Genomic DNA, 25,316 nt, shown 5'->3' with positions numbered 1-25,316 from the left:
ATTTTCTAGTGGCTGTTCCACGTGGGACATTGCTACTACCGCAGGATATTTTCTTATTTCAATATTTTCAGTTCGGTTTTCTCGTAGTCAAGGCTTTTACTGAAACTGTGTTTTTATACCATTTGTGTACAGGTACCTAAAAGGACCTACGTGATCGATAGCAGGTAAATTTTTTCTCAGGCCTCTGTTCAATTGTTATTCTAATGTAGATTATGAAATATCACGTCATTGACCTTTGCAGTTTTTATAAGGTTTGTTAAAACCACAAGAACTCTATACATAGGTTGATTCCTCTATTGTATGAAATAGGTACTGAAGTGAGTTTAATTAAATTTTGGTCATCGTGGCCGCAACTTGGCACGCGGCTAAACCACATTGCGTCTGTACTCACGCACTGTATGGTATATGTTATTATCTACCACAGTAAGCTCAAGGTGATATTATGGTTAGACTATAAACGTGGGACTCAGGGCTTCTTTTAGGGTCATCCAACGTTTGATTGGTTTTTGCTTTCTTACAAATTCTTCGCTTGCTTCGTCTCATACTACATAATATGCATGTAAAACGGACCTAAAGGTTTGGATGGATGGATATTTCTTCTTTTTTCATATAAATACTAATGAACGAATTTTAATGGCTCACAGCTCATATTATCGCATAATAACTTAGGCCACCTCTTATCCGAGTACGGGAAGTTGGTAGTTCCCACGGATTGCGGATTTAATCTCGGAGCTGATAGTTGAAAAAAAATTAACCTCCATTTAATTTCGTTAAAAATCGGTACGATCTTAACCTAACTGCTAACAACTTAAACAAAAAGGGTTGACCGTTCTTTATAAGAAAATAATACAAAAAAAAATGAGACAAAGTGTATGTCCTCAGTCGGCTAGACTAGACGATACCAACTCTGATTACTCTGAAGAACACTTCAAAGTTTAATACACTCTTTTGCAAAAAAAGCGGGCACCTATGCGAAATCTTGGTTTTAAGGACTTTATGTGTATTTCAAAGAGTTTTAATGATTGTAGTATGTTTCTAGCATCAAAAGCGTTTGCCAAGCATGCGTGAGAGTGTATTCTAAATTTGAATTTTGTACAATTGCTAAGAAATTGGTTAAACCTTGTTATGGACTAATTGCTAGCAGAAAGTTCGTCGGTGTTTTGAAAAGTTTTTGAAGTGATTTTCAGGAAAATGATAATGCAGTTTTAATTAATGATTAATGTACTTTTTTGTTAGATCAAAACATTTTTGAAAAACTGTGCGTATTTGATAAAATTTTCACCTGCTGTAAATGGGTTGTACTGATGATTGATGGCAATGTTAAGAGTTTCGGTATTTTAGTGTAAAGCGTTCTATTGTTTAGATATTGTACCCACGTGTTTTAAAATATCGCTTTTTCATAGATAAACACTATTTAGAAGAGTATCAGTACCTTTGGCTGCGACAAAACCTGTTTAAAGTAAGCAGTGCCGATCACAACTCGTCTCCTATCGGACTTTGTCATTTAAAAATACCAAATTTTGTCATAAATGTTAAAATTAACCACATGAAAAATTATGAGGAGGGTTAAAGCTATCTAAAAAGTCAAATTATTGCCGCGTTGAAGCTCTCGATAACTCCATAGGTATCGGGTTACTAAACGACGATTTAGCTGAAAGGGAGTCAAGAATTCAAAATTATTGGCCAAACGTATGGTTCTTAAGAAATGAGTAGATAGCCACTTATTGTTATGATTTAAGCAGGAAAGTGCTGTAGATGCCAGAAAATCCCATTGTAGGCAAGTTTATTTAATCAAATGTCCGTGGGATGAAAACACGCTATTTGAACGCTCAGACTCATAGATCTTCAGAGTTCTACTGAGTTTCCCAAGAGACGAGGTTGTTTAAAAATCAGTGATTATGAGACCTTAAGACCTCGTGCTCACAGCCTATGCGCTATTTTCCGTATTTTGTAGAATTTCAAGACTTTCAAAAATGTCAAAGTCTTATAGGAGACGAGTTGTGATCGGCACTGTTACTTTCAATTGGTTTTGTCGCAGCTCAAAGTACTGATACTCTTCTAAATAGTGTTTATTTATGAAAAAGCGATATTTTAAAACACGTGGGTACAATATCTAAACAATAGAACGCTTTACACTAAAATACCAAAACTCTTAACATTGCCATCAACCATCAGTATAGCCCATTTAGAGCAGGTGAAAATTTTATCAAATACGCATAGATTTTCAAAAATGTTTTGATCTAACAAAAAAGTACATTAATCATTAATTAAAACTGCATTATCATTTTTCTGAAAATCACTTCAAAACTTTTCAAAACACCGGCGAACTTTCTGCTAGCAATTAGTCCATAACAAGGTTTAACCAATTTCTTAGCAATTGTACAAAATTCAAATTTAGAATACACTCTCACGCATGCTCGGCTAACTCTTTTGATGCTAGAAACATACTACAATCATTAAAACCCTTTGAAATACACGTAAAGTCCTTAAAACTAAGATTTCGCATAGGTGCCCGCTTTTTTTGCAAAAGAGTTTATTTTCATCTAAGCATAACTCTTACAATAAACATAATACTTAATGTTGGGATAAATCATCCATACTAACGAATTCTCTGGGTATGATAGTAATGTTTCCAAAGTTTTAATATTTATAGGACTCAAATAGCATTTCTTTTCTTCAAAGGCAAGAAAACCTTTTGCGTTATACGAATACTTGAATGTTTTAGGGTTCTCGAGGGATAGTTTGGCAGAAATATACGTAATATTTCAAAAATTAAAACGATAGTTTATGTTTCTATGGAGATTTGTGTATTTTATTAGCATAAAACCGATGTCTTATTAAAACATTGGAGCGAAGCAAGGCGTGGCTTCCTCGGGAAATGCTACAAATCAATCTGACGCCGGAATTTCATGTGATTTTTCATATCATATCATATCATATCATTTATTGCATATATCATATCATTTATCTAATTTGGGATTGCATTAAATCGAAAATGCAACATTTAGACGGATTTATTTGAAAATGACACAAAGATTTTCGTCATTTGTAAATATTGCATTTTTCTAATATATTTTTTTCTATATTTATGACTGTTAAGTTTTTTTCTTGATTTTCAGTTTGTTCTTAGTATTTTGGAACTGAAATTAAAATTCGAAACAAATAATATATTTTCAGTTAAGTATTTATAAAAATAGGCAACCTCAGCTAGTCTAGACGCATGACCTCATTTTCTTCCCATTTAAGTATATTACATAAGTAACTTTATTTAGTTGGTTTAGAATAGTGCTATTTATTGATCAAATCTTAATTCTATGTTAGAACGAACGAATACGTGACGAAGCTTTTGGTATGAATGTGGCCAATTTGACACAAATTAAGATCGATGTATGATCGGCTATTGATTATTTTCACCCCACTATTTTGACCCCAATGTTCTGGAATTAAGTTAACTAATTCTGAAGTAGCTTTTGTGGACACATTGTTTATTTTGGGACCCCTATATTGTAAGTTTCGGGGCTCCCATCCCGGTATGTACAATCTGATACATAGGTATACTTACCTACATAGGTATCAAAGCCCCGAGTGTAAAATACCTAATTCTAATTTTTGTACACACATGCAGTATTTCAGGTACTCAATTAAATTGGATATAGATATGTAAATCCAATAAATAATAAATATACTTTCAAAACATTCGCATACGAAATAAATAGTGTCAGTGTGCGCCCTTGACCAATACATTCAATAACTTATTCCGTTCGCGTACAATGGGTAGTTATACTGGGGTCTACACAGAGAAATAAAGATTTATTTCTGAAATATCGACATTTATAGCCAGGTAATATAAATATAATAATAAATATCTTGATAAATATAATCCACGTCCATCCTACATTACAATCTAAGTTACAATTATTTTTCTTCTCATAAAATGTTTGAGAACGCTGTTGTGCAAAAAATAACATCGCGAGAGATTGTTGAACCATGGATTTCCATTCATTAAAATACGAGTGCTCATTTTACAATCATTGAAACAATACTTGTTTACTGCAAAATAATATTGTCTTCAATCTACTGTGATATACCGGAGACGGATAAAATTTCCCCATTTATGGGTAAATTCCCCGAGTGTGGCAAGGTAGAGCGGTCGTCTCGGCCTCCAATCGCGGCGAACGCCGAGAGCAAAGTAGCAAACCAACCAGTCAGCATCACGTGCGCGGACGTGACGGCCGTGTTTTGTGCCGAGCCGACGGATTATTCACGCGCCATTTGACAGTTATGCCGTGTACAGTAATGACTGTAGTGCATCACAGTGTAACGTAGTGATCGTTGCTGCCAATAAACACGTGAGGAATTTGTCATAAAAACGCATTTAGGAAAGCGTAAAGTGATAACAGGGAGGCGGGATGCGAGAGGTGAACGCTCGTCACAGCGGCGCCGACTCTCACCGGCTACTATTGTCTAAGTGCCACGGAATCTTGGTCCTTCCCATCGGATTCCATCGATGAAGCATCCGCCTTTCGACGTGGGCTGCACGCGAAATACTTGCGGCGACGATTAGTCACAAAACCGAATGTTTACATAGCGAACCAATGGATACAGATAAGATAAAAACTTGTCTTTTGATAGTAGATTGTCTTTAGTGAACGAAATGTTTTTTTAAACTAAATAACTATGCAAATTACGAGCTAGTTTGGCATGCGATGCTTGATAAATTATTGTCGATGCTAACTGTAAATAACTCGGCCAGACTAGGTAAACGTGCATTCACAGCTAAAGGTATGACTGGCCTACTTTTTAAAATGCAAATATTGTAACCTGGTAATTGTTAAAGACAAATGAATTCGCACAGTGACTGCTCATTATTATTGAGCCAAATGTTTTTGTGTATGTTCTTCTGTTGGACCTAGCAGTAGATGAAGCAGTTTAACAGGCTGCTTTATTTTATCTTCCACATTATGACCAGTAAAAAAACATACAACAAAAATGTGTATTTTTGACTCAAAATGTAGGTACACATCACAATATTTTGCACTTCTGTCTGAACAATTTGATGTCCTTATCTGCAAATAATCCCGTAACATTTTTATTTAATACTTATTAAAAAAACAAGGATGTGTCACGTTGCATTCAGATAATGGATATACTTTAGGTGCCTAAAGATAATCTGTTTACGGTAGATAAAACAACACAAACATATAACAAGTAACTGACATCATCTCACAACAAGAATACAATAACAAGCGTTTGTATGAAATATCTATTGTGGTACACGGAGAGGTTATCAATGTAACGAATAAACATTTCCTAGCTCTACTAACTAGTGATTTGTCAATAGTTGATATGTGGGTTAAAAAATCTGCACTATACTTCTTTACTTTAAAAAAACACTTTAATTAAGTCAGAAAAAATTTCACTAAGTACCTAGTGTATAAATTATAACAATAAGCATAAATTTATTGATAGGTAGCTGCTTAGTTTTTGCAAGATAAGACGTATAAATTAGGTATAATCAGAGAAATTTAAATTCAATTGAAAACAACACACGATACAATGCACGTTTAAATTACAGAAGTTGTGCGAGTTGCAAAAAATGCCCTGAACTCCTTTATGAGATGATAATAAATAAACAAAACAACCAAAACCGCTTTTGTATAGGACGCACCACGCAGCTACCATATGGGCCAAAACAAAGCTGATACAAAAAATCTCAAACCACAATTCCATTCCACGCAGGCTCACAAAAATAAAAAAGAAAGCGAATGAAACATGAATCAAGTTATTTTCTAAATTAAAAAAAGTGTATAGAAAACCCGTCCAGACGCGCGGAAATGATCCATGTCTTGTTTATACAGAAAAAGGGCAAACGTCAGACATAACAATGCTCTCGCCAAAGTAGGTTGAAGTATGCCCGATGAAACGCACTGTGATTAATGGTTGTCCGGTGATACGGTAATAAAGAACGGCATAACAGGGAACTCTATCGGGGTCTACACTTTGTCCTTCATGTATACTTGACCCACTTATTGTGGAAGTATTGCCAAAGGCCGTACGCTCGTCCAAGTTTTAATTTGGCGGAAACCGATTTCCGATTGATTGCTAATTCTCTTGTACGGACGTGTTAGGAAATCCTATACCCTATGTGAAGTCATCAAACAAATACATATCAGCCGTAATTGGTAACCCAAGTTCTGTCCCTTTTAATGACACATTTCAAATGGTCCCATTTCAGTAGCTCTATTGCGTGTGACATAGCAGAACTTCAATGTGGCCCACGTCGAAGATACATGCTTGTAATCCACAAGTAAAGGTTTATCTGTGTCAGCTGATTCTATCAGCTTTAGAGCAGGTTTTCACTGAATGGATAACCTTAATATTTTTTCTTACAGTAAAAACAATGTGTACAGCCGTATGATTAAATATAGCAACAATCTCTACGTTACATTTACAAGGAATATTTAATTCGAGACTTGGTTGAAACAAGAAATACTTTTGAAAGTGTGTGTGCAATGCTGACAAGTACTAGCCGGTGAGTGTGAGAGTGTGCGTGCGATGGCGCGGGGTGCCGTGTTATCGTCGACCATTTTGGTGTCAATTTTATCATTATTGGAAACTACGTTTGCGCACTATACACCTACATGGGCCGTCCACATACCGGGAGGGAAGGATGCTGCCGATGCTGTGGCGAGAGACCACGGGTTCGTCAACTTAGGAGAGGTAAGATTGTAACGAATCAATAACATGATGTATGTTGTATGATATCATTTTGTAACACGAATTATATTTCGCTTATATCGCAGGTCAAAAAGTTAATAACGTAAAATAAGAGCACCTACATAAAAACGGATTTTTGACGGAAATTAAGATTATATTTTGGTGCATCGTCCACATAAAATCTTTTCTAAAGTGGCAGTAATCAAAATAGCGGTGGCGTCGCTAATATATGGCCAATATAATGATAACGTCGGAATAATACAAAGCTCTATTTCCTTTGAATACTTTCTAGGACATTCAAGCTTGGCTTTACCATTTCTTCCTATTCTGGTCAAGGAAATCCGGGCGTGGGTGGCTTACCCAGAAATACAAACGATTACGGTGACTTCTATTCATTTGCTTGAAGACCTGAAAGGTTCATCTGACCTCATTTTGAGTTGCCGTATTTACTCCTTGCCAGATTTTCTGTTGCGTTTTGAAATGCTGTCGCTTGCGATTATAATTAATCATGTTTATTTATGTGTGCAGTGTGCACGATGAATATTATTCTTAGCACTCCAGATTTCGCAGGGTTCCAATTCAAGTTAATAAGGTTGCAATGGTGAAAATACAATACGAGGTATCTATTCTGTGTGAGAGCAGCTAATGGTACAATGATCAGAAACTTTGGTTTTTCATGTCAATGGAACAAACCGGATTTGAGCCCCAGTATTCCGTGGTTAAAACGGTCATTGCCAGGTTACGAGCCTACTGATCTAACCTTGAGTGGTTTGTTTGAATTTCCAAATCAATGGTGTATTCTCCTATTGTTTGCTTAAACAATTAAACTGCTTTAATGTAATCAGTTTTGGCTTCAATAATTTAGTGCCTAATTTTTGACATTGACCGACTACCTGCATAATAAATTAGTTACAGTCAGGTACGAATAGATCATAGGCCCTGTTTACTTGAGTTAATAGAGTTAGACCGCTCAATATGATTTTTGCAAAGTTACATCTTAGCTGGCAAAAAGTATGTGGCGTGGCACAACTTAAATCACAGACAGGTAGCCCTGCTACCATAATATATGTACCTATGCCTTAATGTAGTTCGCGTAAATATGAAAGAAGCCAGGCGATCATAACAAATTGCTACAAATGAGTGTTCATATCATGTAACAAGTGAACCGCATCGTTAACACTGCACTGAGATAAAATTAGTGTGGTATTTCGAGGCAAATGCTGCAAACTCATGTGTTGTAACAACAGATTTCAGGAAATGTTCCATTTAGCATCGCCGCCCACTTCACCACAATTCACGAGCTCTCAACATCTTCATAAACACTTTGTTTGAACAAGAAGATTAATTGTTTAATAACTACGTGCTTTAAATATTTTGCATACCTACACGTATGAAAACATATTTTGGGTCTGATTGTGAAACAAGAGTTTGGCTTGTCGGAAAACTCATCCTAGAATTATCTAAATTGCAACATGTTCACTGGAATCCCGCTGCTAAAAAATAGTCGCTATATCCATGACGTCAAGTTCGGAAGAAAAACTGCAGAACTATACCGTGCCCATGAAATTCTTTGTAGCAAAACTCAAAACGACGCAGTGTCATAGGGGTGAAGTAAAAGATTATGTTGTAAGATTTGAGTAAAAGAGATACTTTTAAAATATTGAAGCTTAAATCTCCCAAAACTTCCAACTCCACGTTTAGAAAGCACTCGTGTGCGAAGTGGGGGGACAAAAATAAACAGGAAATTTAAGCGAGCACAGTTATTTATTTAAAGTGACAACTTCATTTGGAGTATCTTCTGCTTATGGATATCTATTTATAAGCACGAGAGCTCTCCATATACATCCAGCTATGTCTTAAGGTACAAAACGACAAAGGAAAACATAAGCCTCCATTCCAATTACAATGTTAACTAATTTGGAGAATTCCAGATTAATTCGACGGATTGCTTGGCTTAAAATATCTTGTTGTTTTCATAAGATTCGAGTCTTCTCCGGTATTTACCTAATACAGTGTAAACAAAAGGCTGATAATACTGTCCTAGTAGGTATTATTGTTACTGAAACAACGTTTGTGCGATGCCAGAGGGAAGAATGGGAGCTTTGAGGCAGACTGAGCTGAGGACAAAAGGGGGCTGTCACTCGAGCCATCGCTTCCATGTATCCGATAACAAAATGCTGTCGTTGGTGCCAGACCTGGGTGACGTCACACGCTCTCACAATAAATACTGGCATAACTGACGTCATTCAGTGTACTGACAACTTTTGCGAAAATGTGTCTTACGTTCAATGACAACGTTCAATGATTTTTCTGTGTTAAAGCAGCATAGGAGTGCAACATGGCAGTCTTTGTTGTGGTTTGCTTTGCTTGAGCGATCAAGCGAAGATCGTTAGTGAGTTCATAAATGCCTCAGACGTAAGATTTGGGACATCGTTTTATCACAATAACATATAGAGCAGTTCAGGTCAACCTAGATTATCATATTATTTTCTTAATTGATATTATGTACCTAAGTTACTTATTCCAAAATTTGATGCTTCAAAACATTTTAATCCATACTGCTTGTTGTGTAGTGTGTATAAAGTAGGGTTCAATTCTATTTAAAGCTTTCTGATAAATTTTTAGACAAGTTTATCACAAATAGACACATTATTATGTTATAACAAAGGTGAACTTCGTTGTAAACTTTTATAATACGTTATGACTTTATGAGTTATAAATTATAGTTTTATCACAGCATACATTCGCAAACAAGTTGCAGAAAAGTACCGACGGATGATTAATAGCTTTATTTTTCTTGTTATCTAGACTGTTAGGATGAGCTGAATATTAAACAAATGTTTAGGTACGTCAAGAGGCGGTTATGTACCTAGTAACTACATGTTTTAACTTATTAGGCTTTTTATCCTAAGCTTGTCATTTAGCTCGCGTGAGTTCATCACATTCAAGCATACTTGTAAAGTAGGCATATTTAATTATTTTGTCAAAATCAGCTTTGTGCAAACATAAGCTTCTCTAAAGAATGTCTGATAGGATCACACGGGTATACATACATTGTACTTGTAGGTACTGATGGTGCCGTGCTCATTGTTCAGCTGGCAGACGAGAACCGACAAGCAACTTGTGTAGGTACTTACATGTATAGTTTATCATCATGAGTTACTCTTTGCTTCTTCAGAGTCACTGGTAGTAAAACTGCTGAGTAGCATATTCACCATTTTTAAGCAGGACTAAAGCTTCTGTCAATTTTGCTTTCCTTGTAGATTTATTCAAACCAATTCATAAAAGGTTAACGCGTTTCTAAATATCCCACTAAACGGTGATATATTTCCTCCAATGCTTTCTATTATCTTAATTGTTCCATTAGCAATAAAGGAATATTTCGGTAATAGCTCTCTAGTAAAATGTATTGTAACATTTGGAAGATATTCTTGATGAGTTTCTTGAAAACTATTCGAGAAGTCGGCTGAAGATTTTTTCGAGTCGGTGGTGACAAAGGTTCGAGTGAGATTTGAGTTTAGCGACACTAGTATTAGTTGGCATGACGTCTAGTGTCGCGTGCGGACTGTTTACATTAATCGCGATACTTCGCATTTGTTTCGTGTAGACTAGGCAAGGTGCTTTTCTTTGTTTTTACGATAAAAGCTGTCGCCTGCGCTCTCGGGCTGCATTTTAGCCTTTGTTCTTCTGATTACTGTTTATATAAAATCAAGTAGGTACCTACATGTGTCTACATGTGTAGGCTACATGTGTCTACAATCACAAAAGTCAATCTACCTAAATAGGGAAGCAATGAAAGAAAAGGGCTACCCGCTGTAAAGGAATGCCACGTGCTAACCAGGGATAGCGGAAGGGTACGGGAACCACACCCCTTTACAATCAAAAGATCTTTGTTGAAATTAATAGAATGGCAGTAGGTGCGTCATTCATTAGCCAATAGCCCCATTTTCGCGTGGGGTTTTCTACAAAAATCCAAGCTACAAAGAGGAAATTACCTTGAGCTCTAACTGTTTTCTTTATGTTGGAGTTGATTATTGTTTGTTTCATCGCTACCCAGTTCCGTTTGTACATAAGCCGGAACGTGAACTCATCACAACTGTCGGCTGGTTGCCAAAATGCGTTGGCGCCGACTGACGGGGACATGTTCAACCAAGCCGCGGAAACGGACTGCCTTTATTGTGCGAGTCATTCACTCCGCCTTTAAATACTTTTTAGGTAATTAGGATGCGAATGTCAACGGTCTCGCGAATTTTATGCTCGGAGTTATGTGTGAGTCTTTTAAGCTTGTTTGCTTGTGCTAGTTTTCACCAGATGTTTGTGAACCGTATGATGCTGTGTCAAATACACTTGCGAAAAGAATGGATGTCTGATTTGTGATCAGATTGAAGCAGAAATCGAACGACCTCACATTATGTACCTATCTTTCTATTTTATAACATCATTTATCATAAATTGGGCCAAAAACGTGAATAGACCTACTAAACATAAAGTTACGCGAATAGAATATTAATGAGTCCACAAAGTAACTAATAGTAGAATAGTTTAATACATAAAGTTAAAACAATAAATATGAGAGGCTGTATGGTCATTGGGTAGGTACAAGTTAGACTGTTGATAAATCGCTAACATAACAAGGGATAGTTGAGGAAGATAGTAAAATTCAAAAAGCAATTGTGAAAGATTCTCAAACAATGAGCGCCGGTACGGAATGAGATTTGGTTTTCTTTCGAATCCATTCTGCAGTCGAATGCGGGGTGAGGACGGGCGGGTGTCACGACTGCCTTTTGTAAGGGGCAATCGTCGTTGCCTTAAACGTTCTCCCTAGCTAGAGGGAAGGGGGGGAGGAGGCGAAGAGCGGAGGGGCAGCTGCTTTTGTGTGTCTGCGGCTTTATCTCCAACCAGCCACAAACACAGTCTACAATACCGGGCCCCAGCCTCCGCTAAACCGATTGCATTAACTCCACTAAGAAATAACCGCTCCGCAACGACGAATCACAAAAGATATTGCGACAAACCAAAAGTTTCTTTTGCCTTCCATCAGAATCGCTGAGGCTAATTAAATTTAAAACGAATCATTCATCGTTAGGACCAAAGTTAAGTAGAAAACAAGTTCACTGAATTTTGTAAACTGTAAATTACTTGAGACAAAAGAAACACTTGTTATTTATTGAACCAAACACTGTATTAGCCTGTTGAAATTTGTGCCGTTAGCAATTTAAAATTATTCTGAGTTAGGGAGAAGAGTCTATAGAAATTGTATAGCCTATAGAAAGTTCAAGAGGGATACAGATTAATTAGTGTTCCACAGATTGTATTTCCGGCTAACATTGATAAGGTCCGTACATCCAATCAGATCGGTAGGCCTTTGATTTACATAGATTAATGGTGTTAAAATTTAATTTAGACCCAACGTTTCGACCAATTTAAATCATCCTTTTACTATTGAATAATGTATCCGATGGAGAGACTGGATAAAGATTAGAAACGCACGCGTGTGGAATAAAATTTGCATAATTTGAACTAGGTCGTTTGAGAATAAAACAAATAGCAAAAGAGTATCAATATTTTAAAGTAACTGATATAATATTGATCTGGTACACGTGTGTGTGGATAACTAGGTACCTATGTTATATTTGCTCAGATATGTAGGAACGTTTAGTTCGTATACACTGTGAACAATCAGAAACTACAACTCCCTTAATGAAGGTATCCACTGATTGCTTCATTAGATGTCTCACCGTTTTACTTGTTTCAGTTTTATCTCTCTTAAGTGCTTACGAACCAAACAAACTTATCGATATAGGCATGTGCCTAATAAATAGCATAACTTCTCTTCATATGTATTAAGACAAGTTTTGCTGCTGCGATTTATTTGTCTGATGCTACTAAGATGTTTTTGTTTTGACATAGGAAAGTAAATAAAGGAAAGATTTATGAAATTAAAGGTAAATATTTACTACCAGATGATCTTGAAGGAATTATTTTCAATGGAAATTGGTAAATAAACACGTTCAAAAATCAATCAAAAATTATACAAACATGCATTGTGAACAACTTCCTGTAATAACTTAGGTAAACACCTTTGTATTGTATACCACTTTGAAAGTGTAGGTATAAATAAATATGAGTAAGCACATAAAGCTTGTGTGTGTGTGTTATACCTTACCTAAACACTACTTTAGTTTTGTGCTACTAAAAGCTACTGAATTAGTAACTTCTTCAGGTACAATATTTTTCAAATAAAGCTAATATTAGGTTACGTAACAAAGGAGGTAAGTAGGGCTAAGGTAAGCTTACAATTCTTTATTATGTAGTCTTTTATCAAAAAGAGTAAGCGACAGATTTTGTATTCGGTAAGGTCTGGTCTCAAATTTATCTTGGCTCCGTTGACCCGGTAAATTGTCGTCTTAACTTGAAGGAACCATTTATTTGCGTTTAGTCTCGATACTAGGCTTGTCTTATATTATGCAAACGAGTTTTCATTCGGTCCCTGGATTTGGGACGAAAATGGAAACCTTCCAGCAAATCTTACAAAGAAGTCAAATCAAAGGGGTTCAATAAAGCTTTTTCATATTTCACTCTGAGAATTTTCGGCTTAAGTCAAACTGTTGTCGCATAAAGTGATTTACCGTCTTGTTAGCAGACTAGCTTGTTCAATTGATTTCATACAACGTTATTCGAGCCAAGCGGATCTTGATGTTGTAGATGTGTTTTCATTTCGAAAGCCTAGTGGTAAAGGGTTGTTTGTCATAGGCTAGCAAGCCAAAGCTTTGGATTTGTGTTTCGCTGTGTGTATTGAAGTTACGTTGCTTTATCCGCAGTCTGGCCAATACGAACAATGGAAAATTCATAAGTAGAGAACTGGTGAATTCCCATAAATCATTATGTTTAACATAATAATGTTAAGAATGAAGCCTTCACTTAACTTTAAAGCTACATACTTAAAGTTTGAGTAGTATTTATCTTAGGAACTCTAGGGGGTTTCTACACAGACATAAAAATAACTAAATAACAAAAAGGCAACATTGGGCACTCTTGCCAATCAATGTGATTTAATCATAAAGTTAATGCTTGACAGAGGGTACCAATTTAACATAGTGATTCCATCATTGACTGCACGAAAGGATAGAATCATCATCCTATTTTATAACAAAGCAATACAAAACAATAATCGGAAAGAAGGTAAGTAATAAAAAGCTAGTCGTGTTGTCAGTATGTTAGGGGAGCGATTACCAGTCGATAATAAGGTGGTCCGACATTGGGTCGAGATGAAAAAACTTGTACCTGCCGTTGTCCTAATGAAGGTCGATGTTGGGAACAGACAAATTATTACCTTCGCCGGATGTTGAGTCATACATTACAAAGGTAATCAGTAAATGGCGGGCCATTTGAGAACTATTCCTTTTTTTGTCTTCTGCAAAATGGGTTTGGACGAGCTATCATGTTTTGCAATTTTTTCATCTGGTTTTGTTTTTTGCTGGTCCTATTTTTAAAATCAATATAGGTATAGTTTATCTGTAGATCTCGTTTGGAAGTAAGTAAGTTAGGCTTCTAATCATAATGAATTTCTTTTAAAAAGATGCTGTGGTCTTAACGCCTAGATATTAAAAGAACCATACAGAGCTTTTTATAAAAATACCTGACATTATGAAAATGAGGTAGATAATTAATTATATCATGTTGTTCTTTTGTTTTGGAAAAAGGATTAGTGGCCGGTACGTGGTCCCATCCCGTGCGCTCGCGGTAGGTCGTACGCCGACATAATAATAAGTCCATTTGAAACAATCTGCCTCCATCTCTTTTTATTTGCTTTAGTCCGTTGTGGCCGTCTCTATCTTTTTCTTCGTTTTGGTTGCCTCCTGCCTTTTATTTTATACGATTTTTATCGTGAGGTACGTTGCGTCCACCTGGTTAAATTTGGCGCGATGTGGACGTTTGTTTTTCTTTTATTTGTTTTAAGTGTGTCACCTGCAATTTCGTCCAATTTTACCTGTTTCTACTCGCAATTAGCGTAGAGTTTGTATGTTGCTAAGTTGATGTTCTATATCGAATGGGTTGTTAAGTACTAATTTTTAATTTACTCTTCAATATCTATTGCAGAATTTATGTTAACATTACCGCACATTCCGTTAGCAACAATAACGGTATGTTTTTCGCAATTTATTAGTAAAAATAATGAAAGTGTATTCTAGGAATTTACAAGATAATTTTAATTAGCTTGCTACATAACTTTATGAAGTACCAACGCGACGTTAGATATTAAATAAATCATTTAGCCAAGCTCACACCTCATTATAAACAAGTACGAAGCATTAATTAAAAACACGTACCTAGTTTGCATATTTTCTGATAGGAAATTAATTAAACTTTTGATGGAAGTTAAAAGTGGGTTCCATTATAAAGGACGGATTGTGCCTTCATGGGCCCGGGATGAAATTTTGATTAAAGCAGATATCATTTTGAGTGACTGTACCTACTTGGAGGTGCAGGATTACGTTATATGAAACAAAATGAGATTTTTTAAATTCCGTGATGTATTTTCTTATACATAGTCCACTGTATAAGTATTGTACGTCAAATAACTACTATGGAATAGATATTGAAGTTCAATTAATCCTTCTTCCTCCCATTCGACTTATGTAACATTACAATTCAGCCAAATAACATTTCTTTATAATTTAATCTGAATTGCAGTTCATCGTCAGATTAAGGGACAGACAATGCTCGTCTGACTGTCAGACCGAACACTAGAATAGCAAGAAAGCAGGCTTTAGATATGGATGCATTTTCAGCTCCGAATATCCTGTGAAACGTTTATTCAGGCCTTGACTTTAAAACTGGAATTATTCACGAAGACGCCGCCCGAAAAATGTCACGTTAACTTGTAAATTGTACATTTATATATTTATTTATTTATTATATGTTCCAAAAAAAAGCTATTTCTTACATCATGAAAACTTTGTCTTGACTAATATCACTCTAATATTAAATAACGATTTATTATGCAGCTCTCACTTCCAACAATTCTTAAAAATTGACTTGTAACTATGGCTCAAATATTTCACTACAACACAGCTAGGAACATCACTGCGGTCCAGTCTCTCTCGGCGTTTTAATATAAAGCTCGTGTGGTATTTGACATCATGGGCATGCGTGCGACAGACCCGTTGTCTATTAACCTGCGGTACAGTTAATTAATTATATCTGTGCTTTAATTATATCTCCTCAGTCTACTCGCAACTTGTACTGTTACAGGACGTACGTAATTACTCCGCGAGTCCGTTTGTCATCTAACGAATTAAACTGTTAAAAACAGTAGTTATTCGTACAAGGATCTTTGTTTTAGACTATTCCGGGAATTTTGGTATTTATGTACACAGAGAATATCTTTAATAAAGTTATGTGATTAAGTCGTTTTGACTTTGAATTCATAAGATTGTATATCATTACTCTATAATGTGATCATTCGTATTGACTCTGTCTTCTTGAGGAAAGACCTGATATTACACATCAATTCCTTCAATTCAAAATAATCAAGCGACGTATTGACAGCTAGAAACTTCGTCTATCATATCTTCATCATTGATAGCTGGCTGCCAAATGTGCATTGTCTCCTCATGCGGGCTGCTAGTTATCAATGAGTTTACATTTATGATTGTTTGCATCATATGTTCCTTCTGTTAATAACAGTTGAATTTATTGTCCAGTTGGCAATCACAGTAGCGACAAGTGGCTCTTATACGTAAGATTAATCTGTTTTATGCACGATACAATCTATATGACGTAGCTATTCAGATTTCTGATAAATAGCTCTATCTGCGCTATTGTTGTATCCGGTTTCTCTGATAAATAGATTAATCCTGGCGTGCAGACCAATTTGTTGGATAGATGCCTACCTAAATGTTGCATGTTGAATCCTACTAATTCTATGGCGTACTCTCGAAATAGGAAACTGCTAACTACACTTGATTAGCTGCAAACAAATAATACGTAGGTACGTAGGCTTAATTAGATTAATTGCTTCGTGGCTGAGATATTGACACTTGAATGCATTTAGTTGCTATTGATGCTAGCTGCTTATTCGTATTTGTATTAGCTTGTGGTTCTTGTAGGTATGTATGACGAATCAATTTGTGATAAAAATATGTATTTGCAAGACGACGTATTCATTCAATCAGTCTCAGGTTGTCCTGAATTTATGACTACATTGTATATATGAATAACATCGTAACAAAATACATTGAACTCCGAATTTTCTTTCAAGACTTCAAGTTTGATATGTGAATGAAAAGTCTCAATAATAATTTTTCATCCATGACATTTTCGCGTAATAAATTTACTTTTAAATAAACGCCCACGCTGGTATTGTTAATCTGTGCGAAAACAGCACGTGTTAACGCGTCGGGCCTATTGTAAATCTCCCAGGAGCGAACAATATGTTACGTATTAAAGAACTTATTACAGTCTACACGCACACTAATGCGAAATACAATGATGAAGCTAACGGGCTAAGGAGGTAGAATTTCCATCTTTCGACGAGTATTTTCTTAGCTACGTAGAAATCTACCGCAGTGTATAGGAGCTTCGCGATTAACGAGTACGTCTGGCGCGCTCAGCTTCTGCACCAAACTTGCTTACTTGGATAATCCTTTTTTAAGTGAATCTTACTTTCATAATTGCATTGGTTCATTTAGTCAATTAGCTACAGCTGGAATGGTCATACTTCTTACTGCAACTGTGGGAGAATTTTGATGACTTATTTTTACTTGAATAACTGACAGATTAAATTATTTGATGATTTCCCATCAAAAAAGGTATAAGCAATACCTATTATTACCTATAGAATACACAAGGTAAAAATGAACATCAGTGGCAACCCTAACCGATGGGTTGAAGGTGTGATCATTTATCTTCAAAGTTGGCAAGCAAACTCAATATTTTCTGCACACATCAATACGGCATAATGTGTTACTTGGTTACTCTGCAGTAGCCGGATCGTGGAAGGTTTTAACCTCGCTGAACGATCGATTTACGCAGTTGCCGCCTCGACAAGAGCTCCTCAACTTATCGGATATTTTCTCGACCCTGAGTTTGTTTCGATATTTCTTTTCAGAGAGGCAGTCAGATCGCAAATGTCGATACCAGTGAGCTTGTAAAATCCCATGTGTTTAAGTGTCTATTGAACACATTTAGGCGATCTTCAGAATTGTAAAAAAATGCTACACCAATAGCTTTTACATGTCATCTAGATTCCTGAATGTCTCATACTATATTGTCATCATCATCATCATCGTCACTAAACTCTCTAACGTTTATTACGATGATACGAAATTCATTCATGATATAAAATTTTATCCCTTGGTTGCTTAGCAACAAAACTCTTCAGTGGCCCTAATCGTATATAATGTTAGTGGCCTGAATTCCATCAATAAATGATAAGTTATTGGGCTGAGATCGGTTATGAGGCCGCGGTTCCCAGTCGACATAAAATGTCTGAAGTTTTGTACGAAGGTAGTTATTATTTTATTGTTTATTCATGAACATGAAATATAAATATTTCTATCTTTGAAATAAATTCTGTTGTTGGTCAAATAACCTTTTCACTTTTGTAATAACTGCAATACAGGCTGATATAAAATGCGAGCTGAAAATAACAGTACCTATTTGCAAATTAAATTACTTCGGAGAATATAACTACACCGCAACATTTCTGCAATACGAGCTGCACAAAACTGCTCCCAGCTGTCTCCTAAATCAACAACAAAATTAATAAAATTAATGTCGGTGGTCCTTGCAGTGGCTTCATACCTTAAATTATTCAACCATTTGTAACTGCACGTCAGGTTATGCTAGACAACTGTGATGATACTCTGTAACAAGATTTCACTATTTTAGTAGGTTCCAAACGTTGCTATAATCGTTTGATACCAAAACTTGAACGTCCTATTCATCTTTAATGACTTGACCAACAGCTGGCCCCGATTTAGTTCTCCCAAATTCAAGGATGAAAATAGCACATACCATGCAGGCTTTCTTTTCCGTCAGTGATATTATTTACGAAATTATTTTATTATTCAGTGGTTCCAAGGTACAAATATATAAATAATGTGATAAGGAAAAGATTTGTCGTGATCCATCATACTTATGTTGCCTTTATCCTGTAGATATTTGTCAAAGATCAAGTAGGTTGGTAGGTACTGCAAAGAAAAACCCTTAAACTAAATTTTATTTGTGGTACCAAAACATGAGCGGTTTGGGCCGACTTTCATTTACATTTTAATTAGTTATCATATCTACGAGACGCGTGTTAAGAGTTAATTAATATCCCAAAACTATTTTGTGAGAATAAGCTCCGTAATGAATATAAAGATGTTCGTAGCTGGATTAGGATTTTAATGAATTAAGGTTCGTTTGTTTTGATTTACCGACTGAGATTTTTTTCGTGATTTGATCTCATAATTAATTGATGTTTTGGAAGGTATCAAGGAAAAAGAAAGTAGGTATAATTACGGGTCAAACTGTTCACTGATAACATCTCGATCACGTTAGAGGACAGTCCAGAGCTCATTTTCCTTATTATTTTATCAAACATTCACGAGTACCTAGTTGTAGATTACACCGTATCCCAGTTTATTATTACATGGATTCCTAAAGTCAACAAGCGTAGATCTCTCAAGTCAGTATAGCAAGGCTTAGCAGGCAGCTATATGCAAGTCCTCGCTCCACATCGCTGGCGGGATGTTGTAAAAACCGATATGAGATTCAATAAACTTACGGCGAGGATGCAGTAGATTGCGTTATGTACGTGCAGTGCGAAGCGGATATTGATTCTAGCACTTTCCAAAAAAAAGTAGATAAACAATTAGATTTTTAACGCCTGGTCGAAGATACCGGGGTTCATGTTTCCCGATAAAAAATTCTTAAAGTAAAACTGACCTTTCAACGTTTGCGTCAAGTTTTATAGCCTTAAAAATTTTCTTTAGGTTCCATTTAGATGTAGATTTTTTTAGATTGAAAAATACTTTAACCTTTCGGTATCGAATTATAGTAAATTTAGATTTCTTTGTCAATTGCGTATAACCTGGTGTTCCTTTATTTTACGACATTATCTTATTAATAGCAATTAATGGCACTCATGTTTAGTAGTATCGAAAAAAAAAGGAAACCACTTAATTTATTATTTAAGTGCCGATCTTGGTCTGCCCACAAAAACCTCTCCGATAGATAATCCAACTAATTCCCAAAAGATTGGAAGCAAAAACCCACGGGGAAATCACAGAACGCGTCGAAGAATCAACGAAGCTTTTAATACGTTTCTTTTGAACGTAATAAATAGCCTGTCTGTTTACGAAGAAACTTAAGATCCCAGGTCGAAGATGTGTAGCTATAGATAGTACATATTATAGTAATTTATAGTTCCCTTCTATGGAAAAAAACAACCAGAGGCAAAGCTCATAATGTCATATTGTTATTGGAAAATATTAAACTAAATACTACCATTTCGAACATTTATATCTTCTACGGAAGGAAGAGTTGAGTGCTAACATGTTAAATGACTCATCATTCCCCTGCTTTTATCCCATTTTATCTGAGGTCGGAGTAGCAATCTCGACCTTCCACATATCTCATTCACACGCTATCTCAATATTCACACCCTTTCTAGCCGAATCATCTTTCATACTATCCATTACTTTTCTGGCTAAAAGGATATCAATAATTGAGATATCCCAAAATTTTCCAATTAAAAGACCTTTATTTCCAAAGTTTTAAACTGAATTTTAAATAAATTCGGCTTTATTCCATCATCGATGAGTATTAGGTGATACAAAGTTCCACTAAGGTTCAATCGGAAAAGTTGTGATAATAGTTAAATATTGTATGGGATTAGTAGCAGGTACTTCATGCACGACGCTTTCTAACGAGGTCCTGACAGTTTGTACGTCAAACAAGATACAGTTTTGCCACAGGAAAAGGATCACAAAGGCTTGCTTCAAATTCAAACTCGTTACTTGCTTGTAATTAAATTAAACCAAGACTCTTTTTTGAAGAATTTTGAGCGGGTTCCGTTCACCCTAACCTCATGGTTTAATCTGTCAATGGAAACTGTTACTAAAATTCTGAGCAGTGGGCACTCAGATCAAAGAAATAGGAGTGCGCATACGATTTAAAATAAAATGAAGTATATACAGCCATAATATAATATTTGTTTGTAATCATGTAGTATGATGTTTGAATATGTTTCATCACTTTTGACCTCTAAAAATCCGCCTTATCAGCTTTTTAGGTCACGATCGTTTATTACTCACTTGGTTAACACAGTCTAATTGCGTGCGTTCTGCAGTTATAAATTAAATAAAGCAATTGAGTGTACAATTATACGATAGTTACGAAAAGGACACAAATAAGAAGTATTTCTGGGCGTTGCACTATGAGTCATCGATGTGAGAAAAAACTAACATCCGAGTTCAACATATGCAAAGAGTGCAGCTGACTCTTGTCTTTTATTACTTTTTAATGAAAATGCACGTGTGTAAGAACACGCCATATGCATCCATTACGGTTTGTTCGTTTCCTCCGCTTTTTTCTTATTTCTTAAAAAGAGCACTTGAAGCGAACCTGAGACGTGCGGGATCATAACACTGTTACCTATTGCGGTGAACTAACGAAGTGCTCTCAAGTGTCGTCAAAGGACGCCAAGCCAACCATGGTAAGGTAACGTGGCCTTTCAAACCGTCCCGTAGAGGGCACTCCCAGGCAACGAGCTCCTTCGCAGGAACCAAATGTATACAAATGTTGGCTCACAAGTTATTTGGAATACGCCTCTGGATTTTGCATCACATGTTATAGCTACGTCCGCTACGTCGACTGTGATTCGAAAGTTGCGAATAGATAACTTCTTTTTACTTTTACAACCTTTGATAGATACGACGGTATTGTGAAGATTTGGAAAACTTCAAAGAAAAATCTTTTAAGCTGAAATAGAACTTTTACAGTTCGCTGAATATCTGACATCGCTTTAGACCTTTAACGTAGTCACGCTTAGAAAATATGAGTGAAAGTTTGATAGATGACAAAAAGTCATGATTTGCGAGAAAATACTCGTTAAAAATGTTTCGAACATTGATTGGAATCGTTTTTGGGTGAGCCTGTAAATTGAAAGCCTTTGATATTGGCGCAGTTTTTTGTAAGTTTTTAGCTGGAGCGCAATCAACTAATACCAGAGGTATTCCCAATGGAAATGGGAGCATTCACTGTAAAACGGGAAAATACAGAAAAAAAACAATAATTTTAATTATTCTATTCTTGTGATAGCATCTGGGACTACATTTGGCACAGTGGTAATTTTGAAAAAATGAGTCAAAAAAAGTGAATAGTCAAGTCTCAAGTTGGTGATGGCGGAGTAACATCTTATCGCCCATGTAGATAACGCTATGGCCCCACTGCGGTCTTATCGGACAGAACATTGGTTAATTTGTTTTCTAAATTGGCAACACTAATTACGAGTACAATCATTAGTCCACGACATTCAATTATGATACCTACACATTTTGTATCATAAGCGACGAGGGAGAATTTTGCTAAGTGCAGGTACTTAGCTGCTTATATTTTGTTAACTTTCGTGGAATTTTTCAAACTGAAAAAGTTTGTTAATAAAAGCTGCGGCCTTATAATATTTACTGTTATCTAGTACTGATTGTTTATTCTAAATCAGTTAATGAGTTCGTAGGTGAATCCTATGGAATGAGATTAAGCATGTGATCAGTAGCTATTTCCAAGTTTGCGAAATGTAGGTAGTGTTTTTAATAAACCTTTAGATGCCAAATCAAAATGATGCAATGCAGTTATAGCTACTAACTCTACTATTAAGAATTAATTTTGCTATAAAATTCGCATGAAACCCACGGATTTGAAGGTTTGACGAGGATTTCAAAAACAAAATACAAAATGCCCATTTTAATTGATGCAAATATTCCTGCCTAGTTTTGCAATGTTTACAAAATGTTGCACACATATAGGTACATGTGATACTTTCAGTTTTGTAACAGATATTTTAGTTTGCTGTTTTATCAATATGGAAGACTTATTCCCAATCCACGGGTTGCGACATGAATATGATAATCCCAGAGAACACATCGAAAATCACAGGTGGAAGGAATTCACGACGTCGCCGCAAAACGCAATATTCTATAACGCCTTCGATATGACGGATTTTTCGTGTACCCTGTATTGACGCAGCAATGTACAGCGATTACTGAGGATTTACGAAACCACCTGTGTGGAAGGGACCGATATTATGAGACAATAGGCGTGGCTTGCATTTGCGTTTTATGCGATTTTTATTGTTCATCCTACCGAGAAATTTGGTTAGGCGTGCGTCACAGACAGTGTATTTGATAAAAATAAATTTTCGCTTGACGTAAATCAATCATCATTAATGAGTTTTTATTTGTAATTAAAGGTGCCATGAATAAGATATATGTATAGAGTAGGTATACGCACCATTACCTAGTACTCGTAGGTATATGTGTAGGTATGCCTCTAAATAAGTTTCGGTGACATACTTATGGATTTTGTAACTAACCAAATTGCTCTTGAGGATAGGAGGGTAGGACATTCTGTACAAACAAAACACAGTTTTATTGACGAAAATAATATTTAGGCTAATAAAAGTAAACGGCCGCGGGCTGAGCCGACGATTACATGGAATGACTATAATTTCGGGTTGCCATCTGTATAAAATGGACAACGTCGTTACCTCCCGAAATACTCATTTCCCGGGAATATCAAGGAGTCAGACTAAAGACGAAAAAGGTTGAGTACCGAATATGCTTTCAGAGTTTAGACAACACAGGTGTGACTCCGCAGTTTTCCTATACTTTAATCTTGAAGAAAAGACGTTTAGGGAAGTTATTAGAGCGATGAGTTATTTTTGATGTGAAAACGTGATATTTTCTACTTCTTGTTTTTTATTGTATTTTGTCCTGTTGTCGACAAACGTCGGCCTCGATTGTAGAGCGATTGTCGTGAGATGATGAATGATCTCCTCTCGGGATGCTCACAGTAGGTACTTTTTACTCCCTTTGTGTAACGTTCAACTCGAGGCCACCTTCCTTGATGCTTTGATCGCCTTTTTATGACTCAGTAATTTTATTATTGTTATTCAGATTGTTGAAAAATGCTCGAGCGTTCTTCTATTGAGACTTCAAAGGGATTTGAGAGTCAATATCTGATGTTCTATATTTGTGATCGCTTGTTTAAATGACTTGTGTAAATTTTTGAACCTATCTGTTTGATATGAACAGGAAACAGAGCTGTATTTTGTTTAATCGTTTTATTTTTGAAAATCCAATTGCTATCAGTAAATACAGGATTTCCTTTAGTCGATAAATGCAAAATTTAATTTAAATTGGAAATTCGTAAAACAATTGTACACTAGTTAACGCTACCTATACCTAGTGTAGGTACGATTGTTTTCCGTATTTCGTATTTTCAGTTTTCTATCCAAAATGGTAAATATAGCAAACAGGTGGGATTTGCCAACATTGTTAATAGTTAAGCGCACGTGCAATTAAGTTAAGATTTACCTATTAAGTATTTTCCTTGTATCTCATGTTCTTGTAATATCTTTAGATATGTGTAATTTGTATGTCTGATAACTTACCATTTTTTAATTTACTTGTCTAAGAATAAAAAACCCAGAGTTTACTCATAACTGTAATTTTATGCACCTAACTCTAGCCTAAACCTTAATCCAGTTAGTATTAACCAATAAGTATATTTTTGTATTCAAGCGCATACAAAAATATTGCATATATTTCTAACCATGAATCATTGGCCGAATACTAAGGAAGTGAGTCAGAGCTTTTGCATCGTTTGAATAAAAAGGTCTTTAAAAGAGATCATTGTCACGACAGACGGCAAACGGAACGCTTTGCGACTCACAAATGACGAGCCCTGTAGATATCTATATTGTTTTCAATGGCGATAGCTTTGTTTAGAAAGTACTTAGCTGTCTTTACGACATTAGTAGAAAACACATTTAATTTATACTTGTGAATTTGTAATGGATTACATTTGCATTGCATGCAATATCATCATTATTATTGCAATAAAATTTAAGTCATAGAAGCAAAAAGTGTGGATACTGGATATAATACCTATAAGATGTTACGTGATCGGAATAATTTGGCATACATTGCAATAAATATATCTATTTTATCTATATCTTTTATAGATGTAAGTTATTCCTATCCCTATATCATTTTGTTTATGTGAAGTCCTACATGATTTTAAAGTTCTATAATTTCAAGCCATGAATAATAATAGCCATCGCTAACAAAATGCAGCACTAGTTTCGTCCGCGTTTCTACACCCAACTAGTTCATTTCGTTATGCATCATAAATATTATTGTCTTTACCATTTTTTCCTTATTTTGTCTGGTTTTATGTATCTGTTGTTTACGGAATTATAACTTCAGAAAAAGGGGTGGTTAATTTTAACCAAAACAAAGATAAAATATAGCTCTTAACCTCTTTTATAATAATTGGTGTTATAACTGTTGGTTTATTACAATTGTTTTGTTTTTTGTTTCAGGTAT

General features: G+C 35.7%; 1 protein-coding gene across 5 annotated transcripts in view; it reads left to right on the top strand.

Moving 5' to 3' along the window:
• Positions 1-4,180: 4,180 nt before the first annotated feature.
• The window catches only part of LOC126055824 (furin-like protease 1), a 159,203-nt gene continuing 138,067 nt past the window's right edge, over positions 4,181-25,316 (top strand). Inside the window, exons 1-2 of one of the 5 annotated variants that reach the window (XM_064038729.1) lie at positions 4,181-4,349; positions 6,456-6,720. In XM_064038729.1, coding sequence (XP_063894799.1) covers positions 6,556-6,720 — 165 coding nt within the window. In that variant the 5' untranslated portion in view covers positions 4,181-4,349; positions 6,456-6,555. Of the gene's footprint in view, positions 4,419-6,371; positions 6,721-25,316 lie in introns of those variants that run through there. The other 4 variants (XM_064038726.1, XM_064038727.1, XM_064038730.1 and 1 more) reach the window with 4 other exon arrangements.

This window comes from Helicoverpa armigera, chromosome 17 (assembly GCF_030705265.1).
Source record: "Helicoverpa armigera isolate CAAS_96S chromosome 17, ASM3070526v1, whole genome shotgun sequence".
Classification (NCBI taxonomy): domain Eukaryota; kingdom Metazoa; phylum Arthropoda; class Insecta; order Lepidoptera; family Noctuidae; genus Helicoverpa; species Helicoverpa armigera.
Note: the sequence above shows the minus strand (reverse complement) of the source record. Positions and strands in the feature narration are given on the sequence as shown.